Genomic DNA, 13,647 nt, shown 5'->3' with positions numbered 1-13,647 from the left:
CTATTTTTTTTTTTTAAAGATTGTATTTATTTATTAGAGAGAGAGAGAACGAGCGAGGGGAGGGGCAGAGGGACAAGCAGACTCCCTGCTGAGCGGGGAGCCCAATGCAGGGCTCGATCCCAGGACCCTGAGATCATGAGCAGAGCCGAGGTTAGACACTTAACCAACTGAGCACTCAGGTGCCCTTATTTACTTTACTGTTTTTAAAAAAAAGGACAGATGTACTTACAGTGTCTGAAGATTGGAAAGAAACCTAAATACACCATCAGCAATGTGAGTGACTCTGTTGTCCCCTAAATTCAGTCTCTCCAGTAAGCTCAGACCCACAAAGGCAGATTCATCCAAGCGGGTCAACTGGTTATAGGACAAATCACTAAAAACAGGAAACATGGAAGGTAAGGAATTCATTGTATTTTAATTCAACTTTCCTATTCTCATTCTATTTACATGTTAAATTTAGAGTTTTCAACAAACTTCTAATAAAGAGGGATGTTAGATCTCATTATTGGCTATGAGAGTGATTTATTCCAACCTACTCTGGTCTCCCAGCCGCCACGGAAATGCCAGCCAACACTCACAGTTCAGATAGTCTTTGGCAGAACTCCCATGCATCAGGGCTGATTCTTTCAACAGCGTTCTGGCTCACAGAGAGCTGTTGTAACATTCGCAAGCCATACAACCACCCCTTGTTCACTTCTGTAAGGTTATTATGCTCTAGTTCTCTGCAGAATTAGAGAAAGAAAGGAGAAAATAGGCTTCCAAACAAGGCATTGCAACAAGAAGATTCCAAAACTCTTCATGAGGTCTTGCTCAGAGAGGCATATACTTTCACTCAATACAAGTGAGCCAACAAATTCTATCCAGTAAGTATTTATATTCTACTTAAAATTTATTGCTAGAAGGTAGTAAGACTGTCTAAAACATCAGATCTATAAAATCAACACACTAAGAAGTTTGATGTACCTGTTTGAGGTCAATCCTGATAATTTTCATCAGCTCCAAACATTAAGAAAATATAAGATTTTTAGACAAAATGTTTTGTTTTGTTTTTTAAGTAGGCTCCATGCCCAGTGTGAGGCCCAACGTAGGGCTTGAATTCACGACCCTGAGATCAAGAGTCAGATGATTAACTGAGCCACCCAGGCGCCCCTACACAAAATGTTTGTAAGAATGATGAAAAAAATACCAGTTTGATAACAAAGCTTAAAGAGCTTTGTATACACTTATTTCACATCAGAGAAGGGAGAAAGAACTAATGTACTTGCATATAATTAAATCAACTACCCTAGCCGTTTGGCACTAACAAGTCCCAGGCTGACCCCTTTCCTAACAATATTCTATTCTAGTTCATAGTACTTACAATTCTTCCATGTTATCCAAGCCAAAAAAAGCTCCATCCTTAAGTTTGCTAATACCATTCCGCTGCATCTTCAAAGATCTTAAGGAGTCAAGCCCTTGGAATGTCAGACCTTCCACCACTTTAATCCTATTTCTTTTAAGTTCCCTTTAACAAAAGTAATTTTCCAGTCAGACATTTGCCGATTTGCTCTAATAATAATTAAAATAATTTAAAAGAAAAAACAATCGTCTTAAAATCCATCTATTTAGTTACTCACAAGAACTGGAGGTGAGGTAGCTTGAAAATCTTGGGTGGAATCATGCTGATTCTGTTCCTGTTTAACTTTACCACTAGTAAGGAACTGGATAAATTATCAAAGCAACCAGCCTCCAAGATGGTTATCCTGTTATTACTCAAATTTCTAAAATGAACAAGATAACAAAAAAATTTAGTGAAACAAAATATTCTACCACCTGACAGCTACCCCAAAGGCTATGAGTGAGCCCAGCTCTACCACTTAGCAACTATACCCAACTTTACAAATCATTAAACTGCTCTGTTTCTTCAACTACAAAATAAGGATAATACCTACTTCATTTACGTTCAAAACAGTAAGTATGAATATGCTTTGTAAAACACTAGCACACATGCTGATTATCATTATATAGGATAAGCCACTGTTTTAACAAACCAATCCTATTTACGTTTTACAAAACTGTTAGTAAAACACACCCAGAATTAAACCTCAAAAATTACCCTGGATACTTAATATTTCCTGACAATAGGAGAGAAAAAACAACCCAAAAAACTGACCCCAGATTTGCTTCTCATAAGCATATCAAAATCACAATAAATAACAGAGATTTCTGGGAAGATAAGTATCAATAAATAAACATGCACTTTAAAATAAATCTAGTTTAAACTACTTACAGGTATTTAAGCTGCATTCGAGGAAATGAAGATGTCTTGATTTCTGATATTGTATTTGAACTGAGATCTAAATTCTCGAGGGCAGGGTAAAACTGAAACGCTTCTGTGTTTATTTCTGGGATTATATTATGGACTCTAAAAAAAAAAAGACTGTAATGAAGCTACTGCGAGAGACCCACCCCAGGCCATGAGGATGTTAAATAATTAGGATCAACAATAAGGGTACCAAAAACAAAAATTTAAATTTAAAAACTGTACTATTCATAATTTAAAAGATATGAAATCTGATTTACTTACAGTGAGAGTAGAGTAATATTAGAGGTTGGTTCTCCAAAATATGGGATTTCTGTTAGCTCATTATAATTCATTTTCCTAGGCAAAGGGGAAAAACAGATTTCAAAGTTTAGAGGGGGAAATGTTGCCTCTTGAGTTCTGGTTTCTGGCTAATAATTATTCTTTAGGATAGGTGCCAAATTTGAAAAAGGCAGATGACTCAGAATGAATTAGACTAAATGCATTATACTGAGAAATTAAAGATTTTAATAAGAAATGTTTTTTCATGATGTAGATCTATGACTGATATCACTATTTTGCACATCAAGTATCTTTAATCTCAGCAATGTTCTTGAATAGTTTGCTTTCTGACAGCTAATTTCAGTCCTTCTTAAAGAAGAAATAATTAACCTATCCATATCTCCTTATACATTTATAGTAAATAAGATAAAAAATTATAAATCAAGTAAATTTTTAAAATACACACACACATATATTTTTTAAGTTATTCAAAGTTAGAGAGGGTTGTTTGAATCCAACAGATGAATCTGCCTGAGAGATGGAGCCTATCATTAATTTTACAGATGACATGATATGTCACCCTCTGATCCTAGCAGCTCTTTAAACATAATGTTTTAGTAGCAAATCTAATATAATCACATTTCATTAACCTGGTTTTCAATCACTAAACAACCTCAATAACCTAGACTACAGAAACCAGAAGTAAAAGGCCTCCCAGAAAACAGCCAAAGTTACAAAGTCCATGTCATAAAGCTCATGCATTTCCCACTTTCTTCAGTGTCTACTCTTTTAGCCAAATAAGCTTGTCAATTTATTTATTCAATTTATACAGCAGATCAAAACCAGTCAATTTGGAGCAGAGACAGAGGGAATTCAAGGACAATGAGAGCATGAAGAAGTTACCCCTGTCAGCAAGAAGTTAAAAAGAAAAATAAATCTGAAGGTTCTGGCGTTTTAGCATACAGGCAAACAGGCCTCAATAGTTGTGCCTCTGAAAACATCACAATGCAGTAACTGATACTAGGAGTATTTTAGAAAATTGCCTCCAAAAAATACATACTAATACATCTCAGTATTAAAGGAAAAACTTCAGTGAAGTGGAAAATTGAACTATATTAACCACCACATTACAGACAATACAAAAAACACTCATTTCACGTACATCTTATTTTTTTTTTAAGTAGGCTCCACGCTGGGGATAGATAATGATAGCTACCTGAGATCAAGAGTCAAGACACTTAACCACCCAGGTACCCCCACGTTACTCTGCTTTAGACATGATGCTTGTATCTTAGACAAGTCAAGACATAAAAAAATTTACACAACAGAGAATTTCATTGGCTGAAACTGGCAAAAAACAAGCAAAATTATTTACTCTGAAAAGGGGGAAAAAAATCTTACTTTTGATCCCAAGAAAGTAGATAGAATAATATTTCTACACAGTTTGCAACTAATCACCAACCTAATGGCACAATGCCCGGGGAGTCTGTAACAGTAGCAAAGCCAAAGACAACAGTTTAGGTTTTTAAACAATGTCTTTTCAATTTTTTCCGTCAATTTTTTGACAGCATTTCTGGATTAAACATCCTCAAATTCATAATTCATCAAATCCACCCTAAGAGTTTAATTTAAACAAATAAAAATAACTTACACTTCTTGTAATGTTTGAGATTCCAAGCTGATGTTCCAGTTAGACAACCGATTATGACTCAGATCCCTAATGGAGGACGAAAGATCATTCTTAATTTAGTGTTGGAAAAGAGACTTAAAGAAAAAAAAAAAAACTAAACTAAAACATAATCTAAAAGCCCTATCAAATGTGAATTTGAATAGTACACACAAAAAGAAGAAATGTTTACAAAGCATGAATAAATACCTAGATTTTAAAATAGCTATTTTAACTTTTTCTTCATTTATATGAGGGGAATATATTCACATGGTTCAATAATCAGAAAGTATAAAAAGAAATAAAGTTTAAATCTCCCATCCTGTCAGTCATATGATTTCCCTCCCCAAAAGCAACAAATGAAAATACACCATTTCTTGTGCAGCCTGCCAGATATTTTATGCATGCACCAGCAAATTTTTACAAAAATGGTAGAATAATTTACACACTAATTTGCCCTTAGTCTTTTCACTTAATAATACATCTGGGTAGATCATTCCACAGCAATATTAAAGAGTTCTTTCATCCCTTTTAGTGATTATCTTATAATTTTATTGTAATGGACTACACTGTATATATTTTTGAAAAAAATATACTTTTTAAAGTAACATACTGCATAACATATTGTAATATATAATATTGTAATGTACTGCATTATACTTTAGCAGTAGATAAAAGAAGATCGATTTTGGGCGCCTGGGTGGCTCAGATGGTTAAGCGACTGCCTTCGGCTCAGGTCATGATCCTGGAGTCCCAGGATCGAGTCCCACATCGTGCTCCCTGCTCGGCGGGGAGCCTGCTTCTCCCTCTCCCACTCCCCCCTGTTTGTGTTCCCTCTCTCGCTGTGTCTTTCTCTGTCAAATAAATAAATAAAATCTTTAAAAAAAAAAAAAAAGAAGATCGATTTCACAAGTCAAGATAGTGAGCTTCTATATTAGAACTGAGGTTGACCATATCCTCAATAGAGATACGGTCTTCCTAAAAAAAGCAATCTAGCTTTGGGGAAGAAAAATCCATCTCCAAATTATGTTAATGATGATGATTGGTGGTCAGGCACTCCTCTATGCACTTTATACATATTAACTGCCTAAATCCACACACTACCTTATGAGGCAAATACTTTTACAGTCCTCACTTGCCTAAGACAGAAACAGGCAGAGAGATTAATAATTTGTCAATCCAAGGTGGTTGGATTGTAGCTAGTAAGTGAGGAAGCCATAAACTTGAAATTCCATCTCACTTCTAGCAAGCAGTTTGTTAGATATAGCAGAGATTTCACTGAAATTAGTCATGAGTCTAAATATTTAAATAGGCTTTAAAAATTCACCTTGATGCTTCCTGGCATCTTTACAAGGCGGAAGTGGAATCCAGCCCACACAAGCTGTCTGCCCAAGAGACGTATTATACGTTACAATATGGCTAGCAATAGGGGCACACTAGAGAAACCTAACGGATCACTGTCTCTCACTGCGCCACCACGAGCAGCTGACAGATGCATGCAGGTCTGAGTGATGTCTCTATCAGAGAACAGTTTGCTCTCAGCCAGATTCATGTCTGTCCATCTGTAAAACTTAGCCACTTTCATTTAGGAGCTTAACTTACACCATAAGATAACTAAAGCCAGATGAAACCATCCCTTTTCCACAACAGTTCTAACACCTTTATTCCAAGATACATGGCACCAGGTATCAGCTCAAGAAAACTCATGACTAGGGAGGGGTATGCACTGGGAAATTTGAGAGATAAAAATAGGAATTTGCTCCACATAAAAACCTTATATTCAGATGCTTTCATCCAACTCACACTTGCTAGTAAACAACACTGGATTTTATACAAGTGAAAAGAGACTTACTGTGGCATTTCAACTAAAGAAATTCAGCTCTTGTAATTTAAGTTCAATAGTCCACATTCTGCTCCAAGGTGGCTGGTCTGGCAACTATCATCTATGTAGCAGGCTAGCATAGTATGATTTAATTCCATAGCTGATGCTTGCTAAAATTTCACTTCTTCCCTTCTACAGATTAAGAGCTTTCATTTTAATCATAACAGTGCTTCTAATGCCTTCCCAAACCCTAATCTCTCTGGCAATGTAACTCTTGACCATAATCATCTACAGTTCTCTCATGGATGGCAATGACCAGATAATCACTTTTGAAGAAAACTATTATTAAAGAAATCTAAAGCAATCAAGTTAACCCACCTTACACATGGTATAACCTACTTTGTATTAAGTATCAGTGAAAACTGTCCAGTGTCTCTACTGGGGGAAAGAGTAAGATTTTCTCTATCTCTTTGAAGAACCTCTAAAGGCTTTTTTTTTTTTTAAAGATTTTTATTTATTTATTTGACAGAGAGAGACACAGCGAGAGAGGGAACACAAGCAGGGGGAGTGGGAGAGGGAGAAGCAGGCTCTCCAAGGAGCAGGGAGCCCGATGTGGGACTCGATCCCAGGACCCTGGGATCATGACCTGAGCCGAAGGCAGACGCTTAACAACTGAGCCACAAAGGCGCCCCTCTAAAGGCTTTCTGACAGAACCCAAAGGATACTGGAAAGACTTTGGAGCCTCTTGACAGGATAACGCTGTCTTAAGAACATATGCCTCCAGTGCTGCAAGCCCAATCGCGTGCTGCTCACTAGGGGTGTTGCCTCAGAGATCAGACTGTCTGCACTCGATAAAGGATTAACAGGCTTTTGGCTAGAGATTTACTACACCCGTCCTTGGAAGAGGAAAAGAGAAAACATAAAAAGAAACAGCTAGTTCAAAGCCCATATTCCTATTTTATGGATGTAAAATGTCCACGTTGTTACAAGATCACCGCGGTGTTCAGCCATGCTCAGATGGTGGTTACTTGGGTAGGCTGTTCAACAGTGTTGTGCCAGCCAACAGGAGGAAAGGTCAGACTCACAGAGGGGTGTTCTTCATTGAGAAGAAAGCAACACTAATGATCCACACAACCTCCTGAATTTGTGTTGTACTGCAGAAAGCCTCATCAGTTCAGCAATTCCAGTTAATCTACCAAAATAATGTAATTATGTTTAATTTTGTAAGATACACAATGGTGATCTATTTTGGTCCCAGTTTTTCTTTTTTTTAGATTTTATTTATTTGACAGAGAGAGACATAGTGAGAGAGGGAACACAAGCAGGGGGAGTGGGAGAGGGAGAAGCAGGCCTCCCGTGGAGGGAGCGCGATGCGGGGCTCGATCCCAGGACCCTGGGATCATGACCTTAGCCGAAGGCAGAGCTTAACGACTGAGCCACCCAGGAGCCCCTGGTCTCAGTTTTTCAATAAAGTTTTGATTATGGACAAAAAAAAAAAAAGAATATATGCCTCAGAGATCAGAACCCCATAATGAGGCTCTCTGGACCCTTCTGTGACAAATCCACATTAGGTGGCATTTTAAAACACTAACAGTGAACTATAATACACTCCCAAAGTAGCACTATCATAGAAAGCAACTACGGTAGTTCCCCCACTCCCCCTTATCCACAGTTTGGCTTTCTATGGTTTCAATTGCTCACAGTCAACCCTGCTCTGGAAGCAGATGATCCTAACGCTAGGTCACAACGCCTACATCATTCACTTTACTTCATCTCATCACATGGGCATTTGATCATTTCACATCATCACAAGAAAAGAAGGGTGAGTACAGTACGGTAAGGTGTTTTGAGAAAGAGACCACTTTCATATAACTATTACCGTATATGGTTATAATTGTTTTTTATTATTGCTGTTAATGTCTTGTATGGTGCCTAATTTATAAATTAAACCTTATCATAGGTATGTATAAGAAAAAACATAGTATATATAGGGTTCAATGCTATCTACGGTTTCAGGCATCCGCTGGGAGTCTCAGAATGTATCTCCTGTGAATATGGGGGAAGGGAAACTACTATAGTAAAAATCTGTATAGCTGTTTGAGTTATCAAAATACCAGGTGTCTAAAATTATATGGATTGATCTGATCATCAGCTAGTCATGCAATAAACATTTACTGAACCATGTGCCAGGCCCTGTGCTAAGTACTAGGGTTACAAATTGTCAACTTTAGTAACCTTTTTGTCTTTTTGGAAAGCAGTATTTAAGTACTCAGAGTCACTGGAAAACGAAAGATAGATTCAACATTGACTTAACCATTCCCCCTCCTCCCTAGAAATGTATGCACTCTTTTATACCTAAATTTCCCTCTGGAATTTAATCATGACATGTGCATATATGGGAGTGCACAGACACACCCTTGCTTTCCATAACCATGCCCTTCCTCTTTTTTTTTTTTTTTTTTTTCCAGTACTTCAAGGGGCGCCTGGGTGGCTCAGTCGGTTAAGCGTCTGCCTTCAGCTCCGGTTGTGATCTCAAGGTCCTGGGATTGAGCCCCTCGTCAGGCTCCCTGCTCAGAGGGTAGCCTGCTTCTCCCTCTCCCACAGCTGGTCCCCCTACTTGTGCTCTCTCATGTGTGTTCTCTAATAAATAAAATCTTTAAAAAATAAAAAATAAAGGGTGCCTAGGTGGCTCACTTGGTTAAATGAATGCCTTCCGCTCAGGTCATGATCCCGGAGTCCCGGGACTGAGTCCCGCATCAGGCTCCCTGCTCAGCAGGGAGTCTGCTTCTCCCTCTGACCCTCTCCCCTCTCGTGCTCTCTCACTCTCTCTCTCTCTAATAAATAAAATCTTTAAAAAATAAAAATAAAAAATAAAAAAATAATAAAGAACTTCAAAAAGGCTGAAGAAGACTAAGACTGGAAGACTTTGACTATCAGATGTAAAACTCTTAGACTGGGGTGCCTGGGTGGCTCAGTCATTAAGCGTCTGCCTTCGGCTCAGGTTATGATCCCAAGGTCCTGGGATCGAGCCCCACATCGAGCCCCACATCGGGCTCCCTGCTCCGCGGGAAGCCTGCTTCTCCCTCTCCCACTCCCCCTGCTTGTGTTCCCTCTCTCGCTGTGTCTCTGTCAAATAAATAAAATCTTTTAAAAATAAATAAAACTCTTAGATTAAGAATTTGGATACTTAAAGTCTCTCACCATTCTTCCCAGTGGCAAATCATTAATTCCATTTAATTTGCATAAGCTAATGCTGGTTTGTCAGGTTTGGGGTTTTTTTTTTAAGCGAAAGTCCTGAAATGGAGAACTGTCTTCCAAATATTTTCAACTTGAATATCCCTAAAATGTACTGAAAAACTTGAAGTAATCTAATGCTTGATAAACAAAACCTAAGAGTCTAGCTTTGTAACAGTCAATAATCCTTTATTTTTAAACACCACTAATATCTGAATATTTATGGACATGATGCTTGGAGAGTAAAGATCTCAGAGAAGGCCTTATCTCAATGTTGTAAACTCCGCTCCCACACATGCTAACTTACAGGGATGTAGCTGTAATAAGTAATGAATTATTAAAGTTCTTGATATCATGTGGAGTCAGATGTGCCATTAATGTAGTCATTTAGTAGCATCAGGGTGTAAATAATTTATAGAATGTACAGAGCAATCACAACACTCTGAGGAGGGGAATCAAAATCTGCAAGCTAATTGCAAAAAAGTCCTACAGCAACACAGATACAGAGGTTTTCTTCTGCCTAGTCACATGTGTACACTTTTGAGTCACCATCAATCTTTTTCATTTTTGAGAATCTGCAACACTAAATAGACTATGCTGTGAACTTCAACAATAACAATACTTCAGTGAAAAGGGCCCTTCACAAAAGTTAAAAGTTAAGAACATATCATATCCAACAGTTTAGGTACGTCAATGCTTTACATATTTATCCAGCATAATTTGCCCTTTTGTTTTTTTTTCGAGAGAGAGTGCGGGGGGGGGGGGGCGACAGAGGGAGAGAGAGAATCTCCAGCATGGAGCCTGCTGCACTGAGCATGGAGCCTGGTGAGAGGCTCGATCCCACAATCGAGATCATGACCTGAGCCAAAATCAAGAGTTGGCTGGTTAACCGACTGAGCCACCCAGGAACCCAAGACAAGGATTCCTGTTCACAAAAGAAAGGTCAGGGGCACCTGGGTGGTTCCTGGAAGCATTTCTGTTTTTCGGTTGAATAAGAGATGGCTAGAGATATTGGGTAAATTATCTTTAGGATAAACGAGATTTTATTATAGCATGAAGCATAATGTGATTCCAAATTAAATTTTCTCTCCTTAATTTACTCTATTTATTTGTAATACACTGTACAACACTTTTTACATGAATCCAAAAAGTTGGAGGTGGTAGGAAGATGGCAGCTTTCATTTCAAGAATCAGAGGCAGGTTTTATTTTCTTCCATTATATTTTCACTTCTTAATGACTGAAAATATTGTTTTATTGGAAGGAATACAACGACAAAACAGGAAATAGGAATTCTACAGTTACATTTTTTTAAATTTAAATTCAATTAGCCAACATATAGTACATCGTTAGTTTCTGATGTAGTGTTCAATGGACAGTTACATTTAAGAATAGTTTCCATGTGGCCAGTTCTGGGGCCTTGGGCAAAGCATTCAACTTCTCTAATCATCAGTCTCTTCTAACATTAAATAAGAACACTGTACCAATCTCACTCAACTGCTCAGGAAATTAAAAGAATATATATCAAATGCTTAGCATACAAATGAGTATGTATATAATAACTTATTACTGGATTGAAATACAGTGATGGTCAAGCACTGTCACTTCTTCTGAGTATTTATCTATTATATATGCAGACACAATCCATTTCCCAAGGTAAAACCTTAATTAACTGGAACTACTCCCCTACATTAACTTAAAAGTAGTAAACTAAATATTGCTTATGAATTCCAATTTTATGAGAAAGATTCTAAAACAAGGCAATCCACCAAACATTTGGTCAAGGTATTAAAGTACATACCTATATCATAAGATCTGATGTTTTATAATTACCCAGTGATACCTCTATGGATCTATTCTATATACGGCCACATAATTATGAAGAGGTATCTACCAGGAATTTACTGGAATAGCAAAATCATAAAATAAAATCTAAATGTTTATTAAAATGGGATCACTTAAATACCTTATTAAAGTTCCATACAATAGAAATCTCTGCAGCCAGTAAAAAAGAATAACACATTTTTTTAAGATTTTATTTATTTAAGATAAATAAAGCAGCGAGGAGCAGAGGAAAAGGGAGAAGCAGACTCCCCACCGAGCAGGGAGTCCGATACTATGCGGGGCTCGATCCTGGGACTCCAGGATCATGACCTGAGCTGAAGGCAGTCGCTCAACTGACTGAGCCACCCAGATGCCCCAAGAATAACACATTTATTTACACATGGTACACAGTATGGCTTCGTGTATGTGCAGGCACATGTGCATTTCAAAGGAAAAAATAGATATGGTGTGTAGAACTTCAAGAAGTACACCCAAGAAATGGTTAACAGTGGGTTTTCCTTAGGTGGAACAAAGGAACTGTTATTTTTCCACTTTATATGCTCCTGTACTGTTTTAATAGTCTACCATGGGAAAATATTGTCCAAATATAAAAATAAACTCACATATAAAATCTATCTACAACTAAGAATGTGACTAGAAAAGATTTTAATTCAATTACTTTTCTAAGAGATTAGAATTCTTTCTACAGAATATTTTCAAAATGCCCTAGGTTGACCAAATCAGCTTAATTACGAACTGGACAAAAGGGAAAAAAAAAAAAACTAACTAGATGGTTCTCTTATATTTCTAATCAGTAATATACCTCAGATAGTGGAAAATGCAAATGTACTAGACTGTTTTTGGACTGATTTATGAAACAGTAAATTCCATTTTAGAACCTAGTGTATGGCCTTCAAATTCCAAACCAGTGAACAGAGTTTAAGTTTTAGCAAGCAGTACAAAGCCATGGCCTACTAATAAAATAATAATTCAGCAATAGCAGAACAAATGCTGTTGCTTATACATGAAAATATACAGAAAGGTATGCATTTTCCATCATTATTAGTAAGCATTTTCTGCATATCAACTGGGTTCACGTCTTTGTACCAGACTATATTTTATTTAAGTCATTATAAAGATTTTCTAGGAGTGAATGGATATTAAAACAAGTTATCACCTACAGGTGATATAGACAAGCATTAGTTGGGTTTCTCATTATTAATGTAACCCATCATTCCTTAATATCTGCATAGTTTAACTTGGCACAAAATCTAGTATCTCTTCAAGTAACCATACTTATGCTCAGGGTTGGTTATGCTCTTCCTGAAGCAACCTGCCAAGATTCTGATTATATAAGCAAGGTGTAATAGTGATTTTGAAAATAGGTATGTAAAAAATAAAAATGTATAAGAGGAACCCATAGTTAAGAAGTATTGTTACAAATTTATTTATACCACACTTCACTAATGTTGCACTATTTATGATTTAACTTTAAAACTGCTAATCACCACTAGTTATTCTGACAGTTATTCCTGCAGTTAAGTTTGTTACAAATAACATAATTTCTTTGGGGAAAAGCTGGGGAAGGACAAGGAAAGGAGAAAGGTAGAGAATACACACACTTTAAAAAAAAAAAAGGTTTAGGGACGCCTGGGTGGCTCAGTCGGTTAAGCGTCTGCCTTCAGCTCAGGTCATAATCCCAGGGTCCTGGGATCGAGTCCCGCATCGGGCTCCTTGCTCAGCGGGGAGCCTGCTTCTCCCTCTCCCACTCCCCCTGCTTATGCTCTCTGACAAATAAATAAAATCTTAAAAAAAAAAAAAAAAGGTTTATAGCAAAGTAAAGGTTGCATTAACTATTCTGTTCCTCTGGTTTTTGTCCCAAACATGAAATTAATAATTTAGATAGGATGTAGTTACTTAAACTGCTTTTATTTTTTATTTGCATCAGCTGAACATCTTAATACTTTTGATGACTGGAATATTACAGAATAAACAAGCTGAGTCACTTACTTTGACATCAAAAAGAGAATACTGCATAAGAATTCAGATATTTGGGGGGCACCTGGGTGGCTCAGTTGGTTAAGCGACTGCCTTCGGCTCAGGTCATAATCCTGGAGTCCCAGGATCGATTCCTGCATTGGGCTCCCTGCTCAGCAGGGAGTCTGTTTCTCCCTCTTACCCTCCCCCCTCTCATGCTCTCTCATTCTCTCTCAAATAAATAAATAAAATCTTTAAAAAATATATACATATATTTTTGCTAAACTGTTAATATGATGTGTTTTCTCTACTGCCAAATGCCCATATTCCATTAGGATTGAAGGACCTTTAAAAAATAAAATAACCATATAAAATGTCATGGACCAAAGATGAGGGGAATGTATTTTCTAGCATCAGGAAGAAATGATTATCTTAATATACAAGTAAGTTTTTGAATATCCGTGTGCTGAATATATATGTTGTATATCAAGAAATGCAAAATATTTTTAATATAATGAAACATAAGGACAATATTCTCTATAAAAATGTGTCCTTCAAAGCAT

The 13,647-nt window shown here is 37.1% G+C and overlaps 1 protein-coding gene and 1 pseudogene across 5 annotated transcripts in view; one reads left to right on the top strand and one right to left on the bottom strand.

Moving 5' to 3' along the window:
- Positions 1-13,647, bottom strand: part of LRIG2 (leucine rich repeats and immunoglobulin like domains 2) — a 63,547-nt gene that overhangs the window by 29,476 nt on the left and 20,424 nt on the right. For all 5 annotated transcript variants that reach the window (XM_081815698.1, XM_081815697.1, XM_081815701.1 and 2 more), the window contains 7 exons: positions 4,215-4,280; positions 2,567-2,641; positions 2,270-2,404; positions 1,617-1,760; positions 1,361-1,504; positions 579-722; positions 230-373 (listed from right to left, as the gene is read on the bottom strand). In XM_081815698.1, the coding sequence (XP_081671824.1) occupies positions 230-373; positions 579-722; positions 1,361-1,504; positions 1,617-1,760; positions 2,270-2,404; positions 2,567-2,641; positions 4,215-4,280 (852 nt within the window). The remainder of the gene's footprint in view (positions 1-229; positions 374-578; positions 723-1,360; positions 1,505-1,616; positions 1,761-2,269; positions 2,405-2,566; positions 2,642-4,214; positions 4,281-13,647) is intronic.
- Positions 6,940-7,173, top strand: LOC102728791 (small ribosomal subunit protein eS27-like pseudogene; annotated as a pseudogene).

Source organism: Leptonychotes weddellii, chromosome 4 (genome assembly GCF_054177405.1).
Source record: "Leptonychotes weddellii isolate Sample4059 chromosome 4, ASM5417740v2, whole genome shotgun sequence".
Classification (NCBI taxonomy): Eukaryota; Metazoa; Chordata; class Mammalia; order Carnivora; family Phocidae; genus Leptonychotes; species Leptonychotes weddellii.
The sequence above is the reverse complement of the archived record's forward strand: the minus strand, read 5'-3'. Positions and strand labels throughout refer to the sequence as shown.